This window comes from Hyaena hyaena, unplaced genomic scaffold (genome assembly GCF_003009895.1).
Source record: "Hyaena hyaena isolate Hyena2069 unplaced genomic scaffold, ASM300989v1 scaffold_1105, whole genome shotgun sequence".
Lineage (NCBI taxonomy): Eukaryota > Metazoa > Chordata > Mammalia > Carnivora > Hyaenidae > Hyaena > Hyaena hyaena.
The window spans coordinates 370,443-388,346 of record NW_024081739.1 but is presented as its reverse complement, the minus strand read 5'-3'; the positions used below and the strand labels follow the sequence as shown (position 1 = coordinate 388,346).

General features: G+C 32.3%; 1 protein-coding gene across 1 annotated transcript in view; it reads left to right on the top strand.

Annotated features, from left to right (window-relative positions):
* RASA1 (RAS p21 protein activator 1) overlaps nt 1-17,904 on the top strand; it is a 110,985-nt gene that overhangs the window by 46,025 nt on the left and 47,056 nt on the right. Inside the window, exons 2-6 of the mRNA XM_039222343.1 lie at nt 8,012-8,164; nt 9,377-9,512; nt 10,088-10,158; nt 14,184-14,301; nt 17,305-17,336. Of these exons, the coding sequence (XP_039078274.1) occupies nt 8,012-8,164; nt 9,377-9,512; nt 10,088-10,158; nt 14,184-14,301; nt 17,305-17,336 (510 nt within the window). The remainder of the gene's footprint in view (nt 1-8,011; nt 8,165-9,376; nt 9,513-10,087; nt 10,159-14,183; nt 14,302-17,304; nt 17,337-17,904) is intronic.

Below are 17,904 nucleotides of genomic sequence, written 5' to 3'. Positions count from 1 at the left end.
GCAGTCTCACCAGCCATGAGATCATAACCTGAGCTGAGATCAAGAGTTGGACGCTTAACTGACTAAGCCACCCAGGTCCCCTGGGACCAGATTAGAGAATAGATTTTAGAAAATCTTGAACTTTTAAAACGTTCTTTGAGATACATTTCTGTTTGAGGAACTGAAAGAAGTTCAGCAAGTAAGGTAAGTCTAGTCTAATTTGAAAGCATATAGTTTTTCCATTTTTTTTTTTTAAGAATTAGGTTTGTAAGGAATATTTTGAAAGTCTGAAGTATTCTGTTTTCATATCTCTGTATAAACATTTTTGGCCTGTACTTTCCCTCTGCCTGTGACATCTTTCTCACATTCTCAGTCCCTTACTTTCTCTGAGTCAGTTGCTACACATCTTTTAAGTTTCTGTTTAACCATCAGCTTTTTTTTTTTTTTTTTTTTTCCGGAAGTATATACTGAAATCCTAACACTGATCTTTTACTCTGTGGCCACATATTCTAGTACTTACTGGACCAGATGACAATTGCTTGGTTTGTCTGTATTCTCCACTAGATCATAAATTTCTCTGTCGTGGTGTTTGTTGGTGTTCTCCCATGTAGCACAATGCTTGGCCATAGTTTGTTGGAGATGGAAAAGGTAATGTTAGACTACAGTTTGCTTTCAACCCTCAGATTCAGTATTTTAAAGATATATCTTAAAAGTTAAGAAATGTTTTAGTTGCAATAGGTAGCCACTGAATCTGGCCAAACCTCCAAAGTTTTAGACTGAACATTGTGAAAATTAGAGAAGCAGTGTTTCCTTTTACATAAAGGATTGCTTTAAGATGGTTTACAACTATGTTGCTGCAAGGTGTTGGACCAGGTGGCCACAAGTCATTTCCTTGCCTGTTTTCCTACCATTATGACATGGTAGTTGTTGAGGTTGTAAGAAAAACTCAGCTACAAGAATTGAGAGTTTTTGAGGCATGAAATTATATAGATATAAGCGATTGAGGTTAGATTTAGGAATTTGTTAGCTTCCTGCTAGTAGGTATTAGGTATTGTGCTTTTTGTGTTTGTTTTCTTCCTCCTTTTCTTATCTTCTTCTCTCTTCTCTTCTCTTCTCTTCTCTTCTCTTCTCTTCTCTTCTCTTCTCTTCAACGTGTTTCCTTAGTTCAGAACCTTTTTGGTGAGAGGGTACCACTTTTTCTACTCTTCATTATCTGTTATCTACAGTGGTAAGAGTTAAGGGCAGTGAGAATGAGGCTATCTTGGTCTTGATTGAGTGCCTTTTAATATACACTTTGGTCTATGTAAGCATTATGTTGGCTCCCACTTTTCATATATTAGTTGTTCAGCAGACGGAATTTTTGGGTGAGTAGATCACATGGCAGTGCTTTTCTTTAGCAATACTTCAAGAATTAAAACTCTTTTACTCTGTAAGTATGTACTTAGAACAAAAGAAAATAGAATTTCCGCTCTTGGTTTGAACTAATTTGATCTGATATCTATAACTACATATACCCACACATGTTATTTGCCTGAACACACAAATATACTCAAGATACTTAATATACAAGCATAAACATTACATATACCTAACATATACATAAGCATTTTTCCTCAAGTTTAAGTGATATAGTTGGTCTGGGGCAGGTATATTAAACTTGTTATGCTATATTATTAGTCTAGAGGTTATTCAAATGAATTTACTGGTGACCAAATTTTAATCTCTTTGCATAGTGATGTGAAAAAAGAGACCAAATAAAGTCAAGTAGCATAAAGCTTAATTTCTTTACTTTCTTATTCACTTTGTTTATTAAAAACATTTTTTATAGTTTATTTTTATTTTTGAGACAGAGCATGAGCAGGGGAGGGGCAGAGAGAGAGGGATACACAGAATCTGAAACAGGCTCCAGGCTCTGAGCTGCCAGCACAGAACCTGATGTGGGGCTTGAACCCACAAACCACGAGATCATGACCTGAGCCGAAGTCGGATGCTTAACCAACTGAGCCACCCAGACGCCCCTCTTATTCACTTTAAAAAGTCAGTTTCTTTTCCTTTACCATCACCTCCATCACCTCAGACTCAGTGACTATAAGGATTCTCTTGAAAGGAAATATGGGGGCTTTAGGAGATGTATACTAGTTTTAGCAGATTTTTTTGTATATATCTTACCATCTTGAAATAACCAGATTAATTTCAGAAAGGATGAAACTTGAGAAAATCTAATTAGTATCTTTGAGAATTACAGAAAACTTTACGAGTTAAGGTATGATCAGGCACACAGAATCCCAAGTGATGTAGGTGACAGAAGAGATTTCTTGGCAATTGGATATCTGCATATATATTTCTCTGTAAGAACTTTGGTGCCTGTCAGTGACATAGTTAAGAGGAAGAGCATAGTGGAAAGTAAAAGTAATCTGGGAACTTCAGTTTAGTTTCCTTTTTAGAAGAAGGAAGTCTGTTGATGGTGACACTGTTTTAATTGTTTTCTACTATATTAAGACAGTTTCATTTAGGATTGTCAAGTTAGTTTTAAGTAATTATATAGTTTGAATGAAGTGTCCATATTCAGACCAACTGGTTTTCTTGTTACATAGGAAAATTGTATTATTTTTCCTGATGAGAAGCGACAAACTAAAGTGCACAAAGGCCCCCTGTAAAACCCCTCAGATGTCCTCCTCCAATATACAGCCTAAGTTTATAAAAACAATTCATATCATTCAAAATTTGAAGGTAAAATGATTCCTGCAACTTATCCAACTTGTCTCTTTTATTGTTGACTTTTTAAATATGTAGTATCATCTTGGGTGTTAGGATATTTTAGACAAACTGATTATGTAGTTTCTAATAAGAGGCTATCAAGGGACTCTGTATCTGCCCGTTCATTTCTTGACTTTAAGAAACAAAACAAATGGGGGGGCCCCTGGGTGGCTCAGTCAGTTAAGCATCGGACTTCAGCCCAGGTCTTGATCTCACGGCTTGTGAGTTCTTGTCCGAGTCTCCCTCTCTCTCTGCCCTTATCCCGCTTATGTTCTGTTTGTCTCTCTCAAAAATAAACATTAAAAAAAAAATAACAACAAGAAAACAAATGAATGTGGAGGGTGGGGGGAAGAGAGCAAACCAACAAACAGACTCTTAACTATAGAGAACTACCTGATGATTGCTAGAAGGGAGGTGGGAGGGGGGATCGGTTAAATGAGTGATGAGCATTAAGGAGGGCATTTGTTGGGATGAGCACTGGGTGTTATATGTAACTGATGAATCATGAAATTCTACTCTTGAAACCAATACTACACTTTATGTTAACTAATTGGAATTTAAATGAAAACTTGGGAAAAAGAATAGATTTCTTAACAAAAAGATTACAAAGCTAGCTGAGAAAAATATATTTACTTACTAAGTTTCCTAATTTCCCTACCTCTTTAAAAGAAAAAGAAAGAGGCAATTTACCTTAAATAGGATATGATTAGGTATTTTACTATTAAAGTGCTATATTAATAGGGAAATTTAAGTCATAGTATCTCAAATGTGTGCTGATTTTGTCATCCCTCTAAAGAATATATCCGTTGAAGACAGAAGAGCTATCTGAGGCTGTTCTTCTAGAGTTGGCTAGGAGAAATGGCAGAATTTCTAGTTTATGAATACAATGGCACCTCCAGTCCCACTTAATGTATATGATTCAGAAAAGGAATTCTGGGAAAAGAAATGTTTTCTTAAAGAGGATACTTTAGCAGAAACAAAGATTGGTTTCTTTTTTTCTCTTCCCAAAATTAGCTGGAAGGTAAACAAGCCTAGAATATAGAAAAGTAATTGGGGCTTAGGTGATCCACAAATTAATCATCCATTATGCTTACAGTCTTAAAATTTGAGGTTTTCATTAATTAAATTTGTATTAATCTTGTACTTTTTATATGTGTATATAATTTCATATGTGTTAATTCATTTAACAGTGATATCAAGCCAACCTCCTATGAAGTAGATACTGTTGTTATATGCCTTTTATAGAGGAGAAAACTGAGGCTCAGAAGTTAAGTCATTTGCCCACATTTGTATAGCCAGGTGACAAGGCTTCTATTCACCCAGAAGCACCATGGCTCCAGTTTTTACTTAACAATTATGCAATTGTAACCTATGTAGTAGTTTTTCATTTTTATGCATTTTTAAAGGAGTTTAGAACAAATGTTTATTCCAAGGTTGAGATGGAGATTGTTTTCCATATTTCACAAATGATGGTAATGGTTAGGTACAAAATGGAGAGGCTTGACTTGACCATAGTCATGCATGTTTCTGGTAAGTCTTCATCTTACCAGTTGGTTTTGCCTCTTTTGAAGACGTTTAGGAAGTGTCATTGTAGCCATCTTCTTTCAACTCTGTCAGACTAAATTATTTTCATATTCTTTGTAGGTCTAGTTAGCAATCCTCGAAGATTAAAACTTTCTTATTATGGACATTAAAGAAGAAATTTTTGTCACGTTCTTTTCCAACATTATGATTTATGATTTGACACTTCTTCCTTTTTTAAGTAATTCTTTTAAAATTAATATTACTATGTGCCCTGTACATTCTGTGAGTAAAATTGCCAGAAATTTAATGAGCACAGTAACATGTTTACCTTAGATAATGCTACACATAGATATTTGGTAATCTCCTGTTACACTCAGAAAGAATATCCTCATACCCCAGTACGACACCAGTTCCTTATGTGTTCCACATACTCTAGCTTCAGTTGCATTTCTTGTATTTGGTGGTGGTTTTTTTTTTTTTTAAACTTCTTTGAAAACCAGCAAAACTACTCTTAACAAGATATAAGACTTTAATTGTGAAGCTTGTAAAGAAATAGTGGGAATGATTACATAGATTTTTTTCATTTCCTTGTAATGTTGTTACTGTAACTATGTGTACAGTCAGGAAGTGTAGCATTTCTGTTAAACTGAATCTTAAACTAATATCTACTAGGGACATGTCTCCTGTAAGAGAGTGTCATATCTTTGGTATGGAGATATGTTTGGAGAAGCCATATTCCACATTATTTTTTATATAAAATGAATTTGATTACAAATTTCAGAAAGTTAAAGTATTGACGGCATTTTTTTTTTTTTTTTTTGGCTCTTTGGGCCAAATGGAATCTATAATGATTCTCTGTGAGAAATTGCCAACTTAAATATTCTGAATCTCCTGGTAGGTGAAATTTTTATGTTCATCAGAAAGGTTCTAGGTTAAAAAAGGTTTGAAAGACATTGTTTTAAAGACTGCTCAGTGGATATAGTAATTTAGGGTCTATAACTCTGTGAAGGATTTCAGTCAAATCCTATCACACTGGATTTGTGATCCATTTATAGAGTATTAATCTCAGCTGCATATCATGATGCAATATGCAATCATAATAAAGTTACTGTTTTAGTATGATACTGATTTTTGTTTTATTTCCAGGTTTTTACAGTTTAACCGAAGTACTTTTTGTGCTTCAGTAGTAGCATTAAGATAGTTGTGCAGACTTGTGGGGATGAGCACTGAGTGTTATATGGAAAACAACTTGACAAAAAAGTAATTGAAAAAAAAAAAAAAAAAAAAAGATGTGCAGATACATTTAAAATACTGTTAATATGATACACCTTGGTAATTTGAAATAAGAAAGGTAATTCAAGAAAGTCTGAGATTTGATTAAGACAGTTCATTTTTTTTTTTTTTCTTTTGTAGAACAGCCAGAGACTTTTAACAGTGGAATTTCAAAACTTTTAGAAAAGGATCAGACTCAACCACATATGTGCTCATCCAGCCTATTACTGGATAATTTGTAATCATAAATGATAATATATGTATATTATTTTACTGTCGTTGACACACAGTGTTGTGTTACTTTCACGTGTACAACATAGTGACTTGACAAGTTTATGTATTATGCTACGTTCACCATAAATACAGATACTGTCTGTCACCATTCATTGCTCTTACAATATCATTGAGTATATTTACTGTGCTGTGCTTTTTGTTCCCTGACTTACTCATTCCATAACTGGAAGCCTGTTATCTCCCACTCTTCTTATCCCCTCACTACCCTCGCCTTTGGCAACTATCAGTTTGTTCTCTGTATAGACAGGTCTGATTCTGTTTTTTGTTTGTTTATTCATTTATAAATAAAAATAAAAAAGAATTGACATGTTTTACACCATATGTTAGAAGCCTAATGAACTTTTGACATAAAGGGAATTACTAATGTTCAAGAAACAAAGTTGTTTGTTTAGAGTAATGTCTCTGTCTTAAACTGAATACGTGTATTAATTCCAGAATCTTATAGAAAGTATATAGAGGTAAAAACTAAAGATTACAAATATATCTTTTATATATCAGTAAGGGATTTTATTCAAGTATTTATTATAAATTAGTAATTGTGTAACACCTCATGGCCTTGTGTATCATCTCATGGTGGGTTCACAAGATGAAAGAGATTAAATAAAAATTTTTAATCTTGATATTTTGGGTAAAACATAAGAAATTTCACAAATGTAACATACATAAAAGAGGGACTTTGCTTAAAATTGTTTTTAATTTTTGTTTGTTCAATAAGTAAATCTGCTTCATCATAGCTTCACTGGTTTAGGTAATAAAGCATGTACCAGTTTCATAGTATAAGGACGTGTTGCATGTATTTTCACAAGTAAATTCAATTTTAAATAAATTTTGTCCTGATCATATATGGTTAAATTTTAATTCTTCAAGGAACTTTTAACCATCATTAGTCTAAACTTTTTAGTTAAAAAAAAAAAAAAAAAAGAAAACAGCTCACATTGAATTTACTTTTCATCAGCTTCTAAGATAATGAAGATTAGAATTTTAGGAGAATACAGTGTTGATTGTTCTTTCCTTTCTTCCTCTAATACTAACAGGTTTTTTTCCTAATAGGTTAAAATGAAGCTCCAGGATTTTTTCATTACTTTATTTTAATTTTATGTACAGACTTCAAATAAATGGGTTGGTTTTTAGAAGAAAACTGAAAATTCTTTTGAGGAATTTTAAGGTTTTTTTTCATATAAACTAATGAGTCAAAAACAGTTAAGCTTTCATTATAGCAAGTTTATAATAACAGTCCTAGGACTATAATAGTTTTGACTGTTGACTTATGGCTAGATATTAAATGTATCACTGTGATGTGAATGTTTTATTGTTTTCCTCTGAGTGCCTTACGATAAGATTACAAGTACCAAGGTTGTACCGTGGCCATGTGAAAATTCCAATATGTTTCTAAGTGTTCTTCTGTTTATTATCAGTCCATCAGGCTTTTATAAGCATAAATTGGTTGCATGGATGATGCTACAGTTATTGCCAGTTGTTAGTTTAAGTAGATTATTTAGTAGTATAGTAGGTAGAATATATTTAAACTGAGTGTAGCAAAGTGAAAGGGGCAAAGGTATTTATTTTCCGCATGTTGAATAAATTTGAGGAATTAAGGTCAGACGTGTGGTTATGGAGTAAATCATCTTAAGACTAAGGGAAATAATGAACTCCATGTTGAAATAGGGAATTAGAGTAGTAGTCTTTAGACAGTATCATTCTATTTTCCTGTTCTATGGCGTAGACATAAACGGAGTAAGTTTTATTTTCTTACAGGTACTGTGTGCCTTGTTACATCAAGTCTTGGTTCTTTAATATATAGAGAGGTAGTAAATTAATTGTTTCCATTTGTCCATCTTACTCTTAATTTTTCTAAATAAAGATTTGATTGTAATAAGTATTTGTATCTTGACCAGGTAGACAGTCCTGGAGGTAGAGAGATGTGTAGAAATGGAAGCGGTTCATATGTGAGATGATTAGTCCTAGGCTTATAGAACAAATAAAAACTGAAGAATTTTTTTGAGAGACGGGAAGTTAAAAATAATGGAGTTAAAATTGGAATAACTGGTTCAGAGTAAAAGGTAAATGTTTCAGTTACATGTAGGTATGTTTACATGTATACTATGTTCTAGTAGTATGTTTTTCAACTACCAATAATAATTTTATGATTGCTATTTGTATTCTAATCTCACCTTTTTCCCCTTAGGTGGTATCATGGAAAACTTGATAGAACTATAGCAGAAGAGCGCCTCAGGCAGGCGGGGAAGTCTGGCAGTTACCTTATAAGAGAGAGCGATCGGAGGCCAGGCTCCTTTGTACTTTCATTTCTTAGCCACACAAATGTTGTCAACCATTTTAGGTAAGTCTTTATTCCTTCTAGTAGGTTATATAATGTAGTGATTTTGCTGTAGTGGTCTTAAATGTACATACTTTAAAAAAGGTGAATGATTGGGTGATATTTAAATGATGGGAGAAAGCAGTTTGTTTTCAGTTAAGTGATTGAATCAGATGATTATAGATATTATTGAATGTTTGCATTTTTTGTTTAAAAATAGTTTGTTGTGCATTACTGTGCTAATCCTAAATATAATTATCATTTTAAGTATAAAGAATTGTAAAGAAACTTTGATAATGCAGAAATAAAGGACATGTATGTTTTTAGACTATAGAGTAACCAAATAGAGGAAACAGTATTTAAAGGGTCAAGGTGTGTGCCCTTTATTTTGCTTCATTATTCTGAAATTATTTGCAGTTATTCGTGTCAATTAAAGGTATACAGATTTTCAAGCACAGATATCAAAGTCTGTATAAATATGTATACCTGTATTATTGTCTTGAATTTCATTTTTATGGCAGACATTGGAAAAAAGATCATAGCACCTATACTATTACCTGATAAAATGTTTTTGTACCCTTGACTCTTAGAATTCATTTATCTATCTGTCTGTTTATTTTTGAGCTCATTTATTTATGAGAGACAGTGACAGCATAAGCAGGGAGGGGCAGAGAGAGAGAGGAATAGAGAGAGAATTCCAAGCAGGCTCTGTGCTTGATCTCAGAAGTTGCAAGATCATGACCTGAGCCGAAATTGAGTCAGATACACTTCACTGACTGAGCCACCTAGGCGCCCCAATTTTTAGATTTTAAAATGAGTTTTAAGAGTACTTTATACCACATGTAGAATGTGAAATTATTATAATACTGTATAAATATTTGAAGAGTCTATAAGCTACTTTAGCCAGAGAAAACTTATCAGAATTGTTCTTCACTTTTAAATATGAAAGGTGAGCAGAGGTATCTGTACATAGATTTATATATATTGCAGTGAATTATGTAATGGGATTTATAAGTCAGATAAATATTTCATATTAAGTGTATACATATATATATTTTTAGAAGAAATAACCTCAGGTAAATTTGCATTGGTGAAAGTATTAATAAGTGATATTTTAATACAGGATGTAGATAAAAGAGTATGAAAATTAGAGATTTATAATTTCCTCAGAAATTGGTCTCCATAATTGGCTCTAAAGATTTTTGTTATACCCTGTTTTCCTTCCTGTACAAATAGGATTATTGCTATGTGTGGCGATTACTACATTGGTGGAAGACGTTTTTCTTCACTGTCAGACCTAATAGGTTATTACAGTCATGTTTCCTGTTTGCTTAAAGGAGAAAAGTTGCTTTATCCAGTTGCACCACCAGAGGCAAGTAAAACTTGAATAAAATATTTTTTAAAAAATTATTTTACTTTACTAATAAGGTTATTAGCTTTTGTTCATTTTTATCGTGTTTATTATAATTATAAAAATTAATTAAAATTTAATTCTGGTTTAAGTTACTAGACTTTTTTTTTATAATACTGTATGGTGAGAGCTTAACAAATACTTTTAAATGAATGAGGAGTAATCACTGATAGCGTAGGGCTAATCCTGAAGTTGCCACAAGATTCTGAAATGCCTTCTTCCTAGTCAGAAAAAGTTTAATTGACATGTCCTGTGTAGTTTATTTAAAATTAAATGGTTACTCCTATTACTTGATAAAAACATTGATTATATAGTTAAAAGAATTTTTATAAAAACAGCAACAGAAACAAGACCAGCATTTCTAGGCTTTAGGTATTTAGAACCTTACTAAAAAGTAGTTTGACTAGCCCTGTGGTGTTCAAAATGTGGATTTTTGTTGGTTTCAACTTTATGTGGACATACATGATTTGACTTTGACTTGGACATGAAAAGATTATTTATCTTTTGTAAATCTTTTTTTTTTTTATGATTTGTAGCCAGTAGAAGATAGAAGGCGTGTTCGAGCCATTCTACCTTACACAAAAGTTCCAGATACTGATGAAATAAGGTATTCTATAATATATTTTCATTTATAGGCATTTGAAACAGGCATCTGACACACATTGAAAACATTGCCCTTGGACTAGGAAGGTTTTGGAATTTGAGAAAAATAGCATGTAGCAGGATGAAAGTACCTTTAATATTGAGTTCATTGTTCCTGTACTCTTGTGTTTGGCTTATTTGTTCAGAATATGGATTTGGATCAGAGTGACCACAGTGAAGATGACAGAAATAATTCAGCTTTTATTAGACTATCTCTGACAAAGTAAGGATAATTGTTATATTCTGTACTCTAATTTTTATTACTACATGGCATTTATGTCTCAACTGTAATTTGTACTTAAATGATGGCTAAACTTGTATTTTACATGATGGGTGAATACTTTAAGTATGGCATAGAACTACAGAACATGATAATTTTTAAAAATTATTTTTATATAATTTGATTTATATATAATTTGTTTTATTACATAAACTGATTTGTTATATAATTTGATAATTATCAAATTATCAACATCTTTCTAGAAGGTGTTTAACTTTGCAATAGAAAATTTATTTCTTACTAGTAAAATGTTCACTGATTCTGAGTATACAGATTCTCACTGAAATCACCAGCATTTAAAATACAGTGATAACTTTAGGGGGTAGTGAAATTTCCAAAAATATGGTAATTTAAAAAAGATTCAAGTATCTGGAATTTCAAAATAGGGATTCCATTTTTATATGATAGTCCACAAAATAACTTCTCATTTAGTTTTTATTGGCATACCTTTATTTGTGGTCTAAGCAGGAAAAGCCAATGAAAGAAAGAGAAGGAAGGAAATGTATACAGTAATGAAGAACAATGGCGAAAGTTTGAATAACTTGTAAATTCCCAGTGGATCATCTAGGATAGCATGTTCAAAGTGTGATCCATGTAACCTCGGGATCCTTGAGATCCATTTGTTCACGAGAACAAAACTGCTTTCTTAATAAGACTAAAATTTAATTTACCCTTTCCACTGTGGCGAGTACACTGATGTGCTCTTGTACAAGAGCAACAAGCAGTAAACCTGTTAGGACCTTACTGCAGGGTCACTGTATTGTATAGTGTTATTCACTGCCACAAACTGTTGGAGGTAAGTGATGTAAACCAGTGTCCTCTAAGAGTTTTCTTGGTGAGACTGCAAAACGTATCTTATTAAATCTCAGCCTTTTAATATTCTGTGTGATGACTGTCATTTTAATCTTCTGTGTGATGAAGAAAACTGGTGTGATGAAATGGGAAGTATGCACAAAGTGTCTTGGCTTTGTGAGGAGAGCAGTGAGTTGAGAACTGAGCTAGCTTCTGCTTTTCTATACACCACATGCCTAACAGAATGACTGACAGGCAAACTATGCTTATTCAGACTAGAGGATTTGAGGTTTTTTTTTTTTTTTTAAGTGAGTGTTTTATGTTACTTCAGGGGAAACAACTGGCAGTATTTATTACCAATGACAAAATTTGAGCTTGCAAGCAAAAATGAGAATTTTGGCAACCCTGTATATACCATCAGGAGTTTGACACCTTCCCAAATACTTCATGATTTTTCTGATGAGATTGGTGGTGATATTAAAAACTGTGATGTTTTGATTGTGTGAAATGTATTTACATCTGGAAGATCTGCATAGCTCAGTGAACCAGTATTTTATAAAGGACCAATGCATGCTCTTAAAGAATTCTGCCTGGGCAAAGATCCATTCAGAGTGCAAGATGGACAAATACATTTTGCTGGAATGGGGTACAGAAAGTTCTTGCTGCAGTTTTTAGATTCCACATTAGAATTAATTCTCAAGTACCAATTGTTGAGTTTTTGATGTTATATCATAGAATATCTATAATTATGCAATCTTAAAGGCTATTAAAATACTCATTGCTTCCACAACTACATATTTTTTGAAGCCAGGTTTTTCTTCATATACTTCAAACCAAGAACATAAAGCAGCAGATTGAATATAGAAATAGGAGAACTGAGTAGTTTTCAGTTGAACCAGATGTTGAGATTTGCAAAAATGTGAAATAATATTCTAACTTGTAAAAATATAATTTTTCATATTCTTTATGTTATATATGTGTATTTTTTAATAATTAGTAACTACTTTAAAACATTTCTATTTTAAATTCTAATATGGTAAATATAATTCATAGAAATAAAAGCCTTTAGGGTATCAGTTTTTAAGAGTATACAAGGCTCCTGAGAGACCCTCAACTGAGAACTACTGGTATAGGAAGATGAAAATTTAAACAAAAATTAGAATGTACACCCTGAGATCAGGAGTTGCATGCTCCACCAACTGAGCCAGCCAGGTGCTGCTAGTCTTTTAAAATTTGTATGTATCTGTGAAGTTCTGTTTTGTTTTTAGGTAAGAACGTCTGAAGAGTAATGAGATTTAATAAGGTGTTTTAACTTCTTTTGGAGAAAAATGAAAAATAATATATAAAGAGTCTTATGATTGTATTGTTTGTGCTAGTAAGCTTTTTAATTTTTTTCATTTTTGCACCATAGTGTTATAGCAACAACAGAAGTCAAAATTTAAAAGAAAAATTATCTTAAGACTACTTTTGGGGTGCCTGGTGGCTCAGTCGGTTGAGTGTCGACTTCAGCTCAGGTCATGATATCAAGGTTCATGAGTTTGAGTCCCACATCGGACTCTGCTGACAGCTCATAGCCTGGAGCCTGCTTCGGATTCTGTGTCTCCTCCTCTTTCTGTGCCTCCATGCTTATGCTCTGTCTCTCAATAATAAATAAATGGTTAAAAAAAAAACAAAAAACTACTTTTGACCAAGAAATGTAACTTGTCACTTCTCATTTCTCTTTGACGTCTTGTCCATTATGTATTCCTATTTTACTCATAATTATTTTTTTTTTAATGTAGTTGTTGAGGAGGGTGGTTTTAGAAAGGAAGAATTTATTTGGCTAAGTGGTAATGTCTGCTCCTCATCAGTTAGTGAAATACTGGTCACTGTCAACAAGGATTGTAATATCAAGATAAGAATGGAGTATGTGTCATGCTCATTCACATAGAATTCATCTAGAGTATTGTGTACAAGTTTTCTATTTTTGAATTTGTATAAGAAATAGGCCTGACATATTGTGGAGAAAAATGGTTTTCAGAAGTATGAGAAGAGATTTACTTAATCGAAGTTTGGTTTGTGAAAATTAAGATTGAAAGGAAAAATGATTAAAAAAATATGTGACAGTCATGGATGTAGATAGAGGATTAATGGTAGTAGCCAGTCAATCTTGAAACCTTAAATGTTCAGAGGCATTCATTCAGGATTACAAGGACACTTCAGCAAATTACTGATGTTGGTAGATGGCATCAATATAAAACTACTTATTCCTCCTGTGATTTTGTGGAGGTTGCAAATACCTAGATTGCAAGGAAAAGAAACTAGTTTGTGTTTCCCTCTATTCAGAAATTTGTAATGGAAAAAACATGAATGTTTTCTCATATCCTTTACTCCCACTTTCAGAAAAAGAATACTATGTTGTATCATAGATATCTAAGTAAATTAAATAAACCCTAATTTTTTTATGAGAAAAATATTAACTCTCATAAACATATGCTGATTAAGCTAATTGTGCTTCTTCAAAATAAAGGTTTTCCAAAGTAACTGTATCTTATTTATGTATGATGAGTTAACTATATTATTTTATATCTACATCTGAAAGATAATTACATGGAAGCTTAAATTTTTAAATCCGTTTTCTTAGAACTATACCCTAAGGCTTGTAATGCATATTTAATTTTTGTTTACAAAAATTCTAATTTGAATTTAATAATAATCCAATGATGCAGATACCATTTACACATGAGGAAAATAAGATTCAGATTAAGTGGCTTCAAAGTTTTATATTTATGTCAGAAACTGGACAAAAATCCAGCATACTTTACTTTAATTGCTTGCATTTTCCAATATATTATTATTTCTTATGGTATGTGATTACTTAAGTTTCCATGTTTAAAATTTCAATTCAATTTTAATAACTTCATAATTGTTACTTTCAGTTTCCTAAAAGGAGATATGTTTATTGTTCATAATGAATTAGAAGATGGATGGATGTGGGTTACAAATCTAAGAACAGATGAACAGGGCCTTATTGTTGAAGACTTGGTGGAAGAGGTGGTAAGTTTTGTTCTTTTCTTCTCACTCTCAGTATTTTAAACGTTTTATACATTTTTGGAACTTGTCCATAATCAAGGAAATGAGTTGTGAAACATTTTTTAATGAAAAACCTAATTCCTAAGTACAAGGAATTTTTCATTAAAATGTATTTACTGTAATAAATGTTATTTTTTGTAAAGAGCATAACTGGGCTAGCATGTTTTAATCTTTGCCAATTTTCAGAAAGTTTTTATGAGTTTCTGAGAATTAAAAAACATTAACATTTGTGCTTATTTTTATCTCTTTTTGTCTTTTTGGTGGTTTTCCTCTTACGTGAGGCTGTGTCAAACTGATCATGGAAATCTCAATCAATTAGTTGTATAATTTTCTAGTAATCTTGGAAATGCTTAGTTATATTACACCTATATCATCACTTTTCTACATTTTGAATATTCCCATTTTCATTGTCACCACAGAATATAGTATTAGTAGACTTATCGCACACTATAAATAACTGCATTTTTAAATAACAGGTTCACATTCAAGCAGCATTTGCATTTCAGAGACAATACTCAATATCACTAAATCATATACAACATACGACAGTTTTGGAATTCACCCTTCACTTTTGGATTTGTTTAGTGTGATGGAATGGTTTCCTTTTATCTTTCACAACCCCCAGAGCTACTGTTTTTAAATCATGTCATGAACCTGGTAATATTCTGAAACCTGTGCTTTGATTATTGTTGCAGGAAGACAGCAGTGGAGAACATTTTTCTTTGTTATTCTCTTGGTTAATATTCTTGATATGTAAAAGTAAAACATAGGAAAAGTGGAGGGAAGTTAAGGAAAGGGTATGATAAATTACATATACATAGTTACTTAGTAGAAGAGCTGGCATTAGAACTTCTAATTCCTAGGTTAGTATTTGGTATTTAATAGTTGGGAGAGATACTCATCCCATATAGGCCAGAAGTGTTCAAACTGAAGAATCTCACCAGTGTTACTTATGAATTTTCTTAGTTAAAACTTCTTTATGTTGGATTTATTTTTCCCTCTCTGCTATAATCCCCTTTTTCTGATTATTTAAAGGATTTACAGTATAGTTTAATTTTTCTTCAGCTCTTGGAATTCTGGGTCAAATTCAATCAGGTAAACTTTACGAAGAATAAGTCTAAGTTACCCACTGTGTACAGAAAAAGCCCAATTTAAAATAAAGAGATACGGTCTCATGTCAATAAAAGGAAAAAATAAAAGAACAAGTTAACAGCTCAGTATGAACGAAAAATGTTATGTGGCTGCTAAAAAGGAATATAGTCATACTTGGAATTAATAGAGGAATAGTTCCAAGTTAGAATTATAAACAGGTTTTACACGAATATTTAGAATAAGTTTTCATAATGGTCTTCATTGGAGCATAGTGATTCCTTGTAGGTTGAAAAGCCGTTTAGAGATTGTCTAGATTTCAGACATTACTTGGTGGTTGGATTTAAGGATTTTCCCCACTCTGAACTTGTAATTACTGTTCTCTAAGTACATTTATACTTTTATGCCTTAAATCTAAAATGTAAGCCCTGTGAGGATTTTTGTCTCTGATTCAATGATGTATTCCCATGGCGTAGAATAGTGTCTAGTATTATTAAGCATTCAGCAATTGTTTGTTGAATGAATACCTCTATGTCTATACTTTGTCCTTCTCTTGACACTCCTGCCCTGCTACACCACTGCCTTATAAAATTGGATTCATTTTCATCAATTCAGCTCAGATGTTGCCCCTTTTTTCACAGAGGTTTTATGCCTTTGTTAGTCTAAATTCTTTTGTGTTTTTACAGCACCTTGTTAATTCTGTACTATGCTGTCTAAAATTTATGGTGTAAACCTATTCTGTAGAGATTAACTCCTTTTAGGCAATGAAAATGCATTTGTTTTTGTGTAATTTTTTTTAAAACATACTGCTTTGTATATAGTAGCAATTTGGTGAGTGTTTGATTCTAATTTGGTTAGGTATTTGATGAGTGAGGAGTAAATGGAGCGAAGTAAATCCATAGATAGATAGACTATTTTTCTATACTCTCCTTCAGTATTCAGTGAAAACTTGGTACCAGATACCCAGTTTTGCTGGATACTTAGAGGTACATCTCAGAAATATTCATTGAAAACTATATGCACAGCATTGTACTAGTGATTATGGTGGTTGTAGATGTTAAAAATAGTTAAGATGTTAAGATGCATGTAGTCACTATACTAGAATGAATAAATAACACCAGCATATCTTAAATAATAGGAATGTCAAATAGGTAAAGTTCAAAAGATGATAAAAGAAGGATTTCTTTTCAGTTCAAAGTTTGTGTGTATGTTTCAGCGACTCCATGTTTCACTGAGGAGGTAGTATTTGAAGAAGATCCTACCCAGATAGTTTAGGTTAACAAACAGGTAGGAAACAGTGAGTGGAAAAGACATTCTAAGTTAAAAAGAATAAGTTATGGTGGTGGAAGAATGTAGACTAGCAAATAGGTGGTTTTGTGTGACCATGGTATAAATAGCTTAAGAATTGGAGTATGAGGCAGGAAATGTAGACTATAATTATATGATAAAGGATTATGGTTTTATAAAAGGAGGAATTTGTAGAAAGTAGAGAAAGGTTTGGTTTTTAAATTTTGTTTGTTTTTGTTTTGTTTGGTGTTTCTTAGTGCACGACAAAGTTGCGGTTGAAATCGAAGAATTCACATTAGAGTGGTGAGATGGTGGGGTGAAACAGGGCACAGAGGTAATTAAACTAGTTAGGCTATGGTAGTAGTTGAAGAAAAGGGAGAAAAAGGGCCTGAATTAGAGTAACCATAACAAGTAAGGGAGAGACTTTTAGAAAGACATTTCTTGAACTGATACATCTTTGCTTGTATAAATAAATATGAGGGACAGGGTAGAGATGTGTTTAAAGATATGACTTTTATTAATTATAATAATAGACATAATAGTTAAAATTATATAAAATACTGTGTTAATATTAATTATCTTATCTTGTAGGGCCGGGAAGAAGATCCACATGAAGGCAAAATGTGAGTTTGTGTTAATTACTGAAAGGAAAAAGAAAATATGTTGTAAATCTACTAATTGGAAAACTTTGACCAAAATTTATTTTAAAAGAAAATTGCTACTTTTGGGGCTGACTTAAGAATTGTTTTTATTTGGTTCAGGAACTGATACATTAATATTTTCTTTAGAATCTGTGGATGGTCTTACTTTTAATTAATGATGGTGGCTTTTACCTATATACAACTCTGCTATCATCAAACTAATGACCTTTCTATAAACATTAATAACCTCATGAATGGCATGATTCCTGACATGTTTCTTTTCTTACAGATTTATTTATAGTATTGTTTTTGTAACCACATCTTTTAGGTATTTTATGTTGCAGTTTTTTCAGTTTGTTTTGTGTGTGTGTGTGTGTGTGTGTGTGTGAGAGAGAGAGAGAGAAAGAGAGAGAGAGAGAGAGAGACAGAGAGAGAACGAGAGAAATTCTCACCAGAATCATGGTTCTTTACCATATTTATTAAGATTCTGCAAGGCCTTTTTTTTTCTCTCATAATCTTTTCAGGCTGATTCTAGGTATCTTGTAAGTGC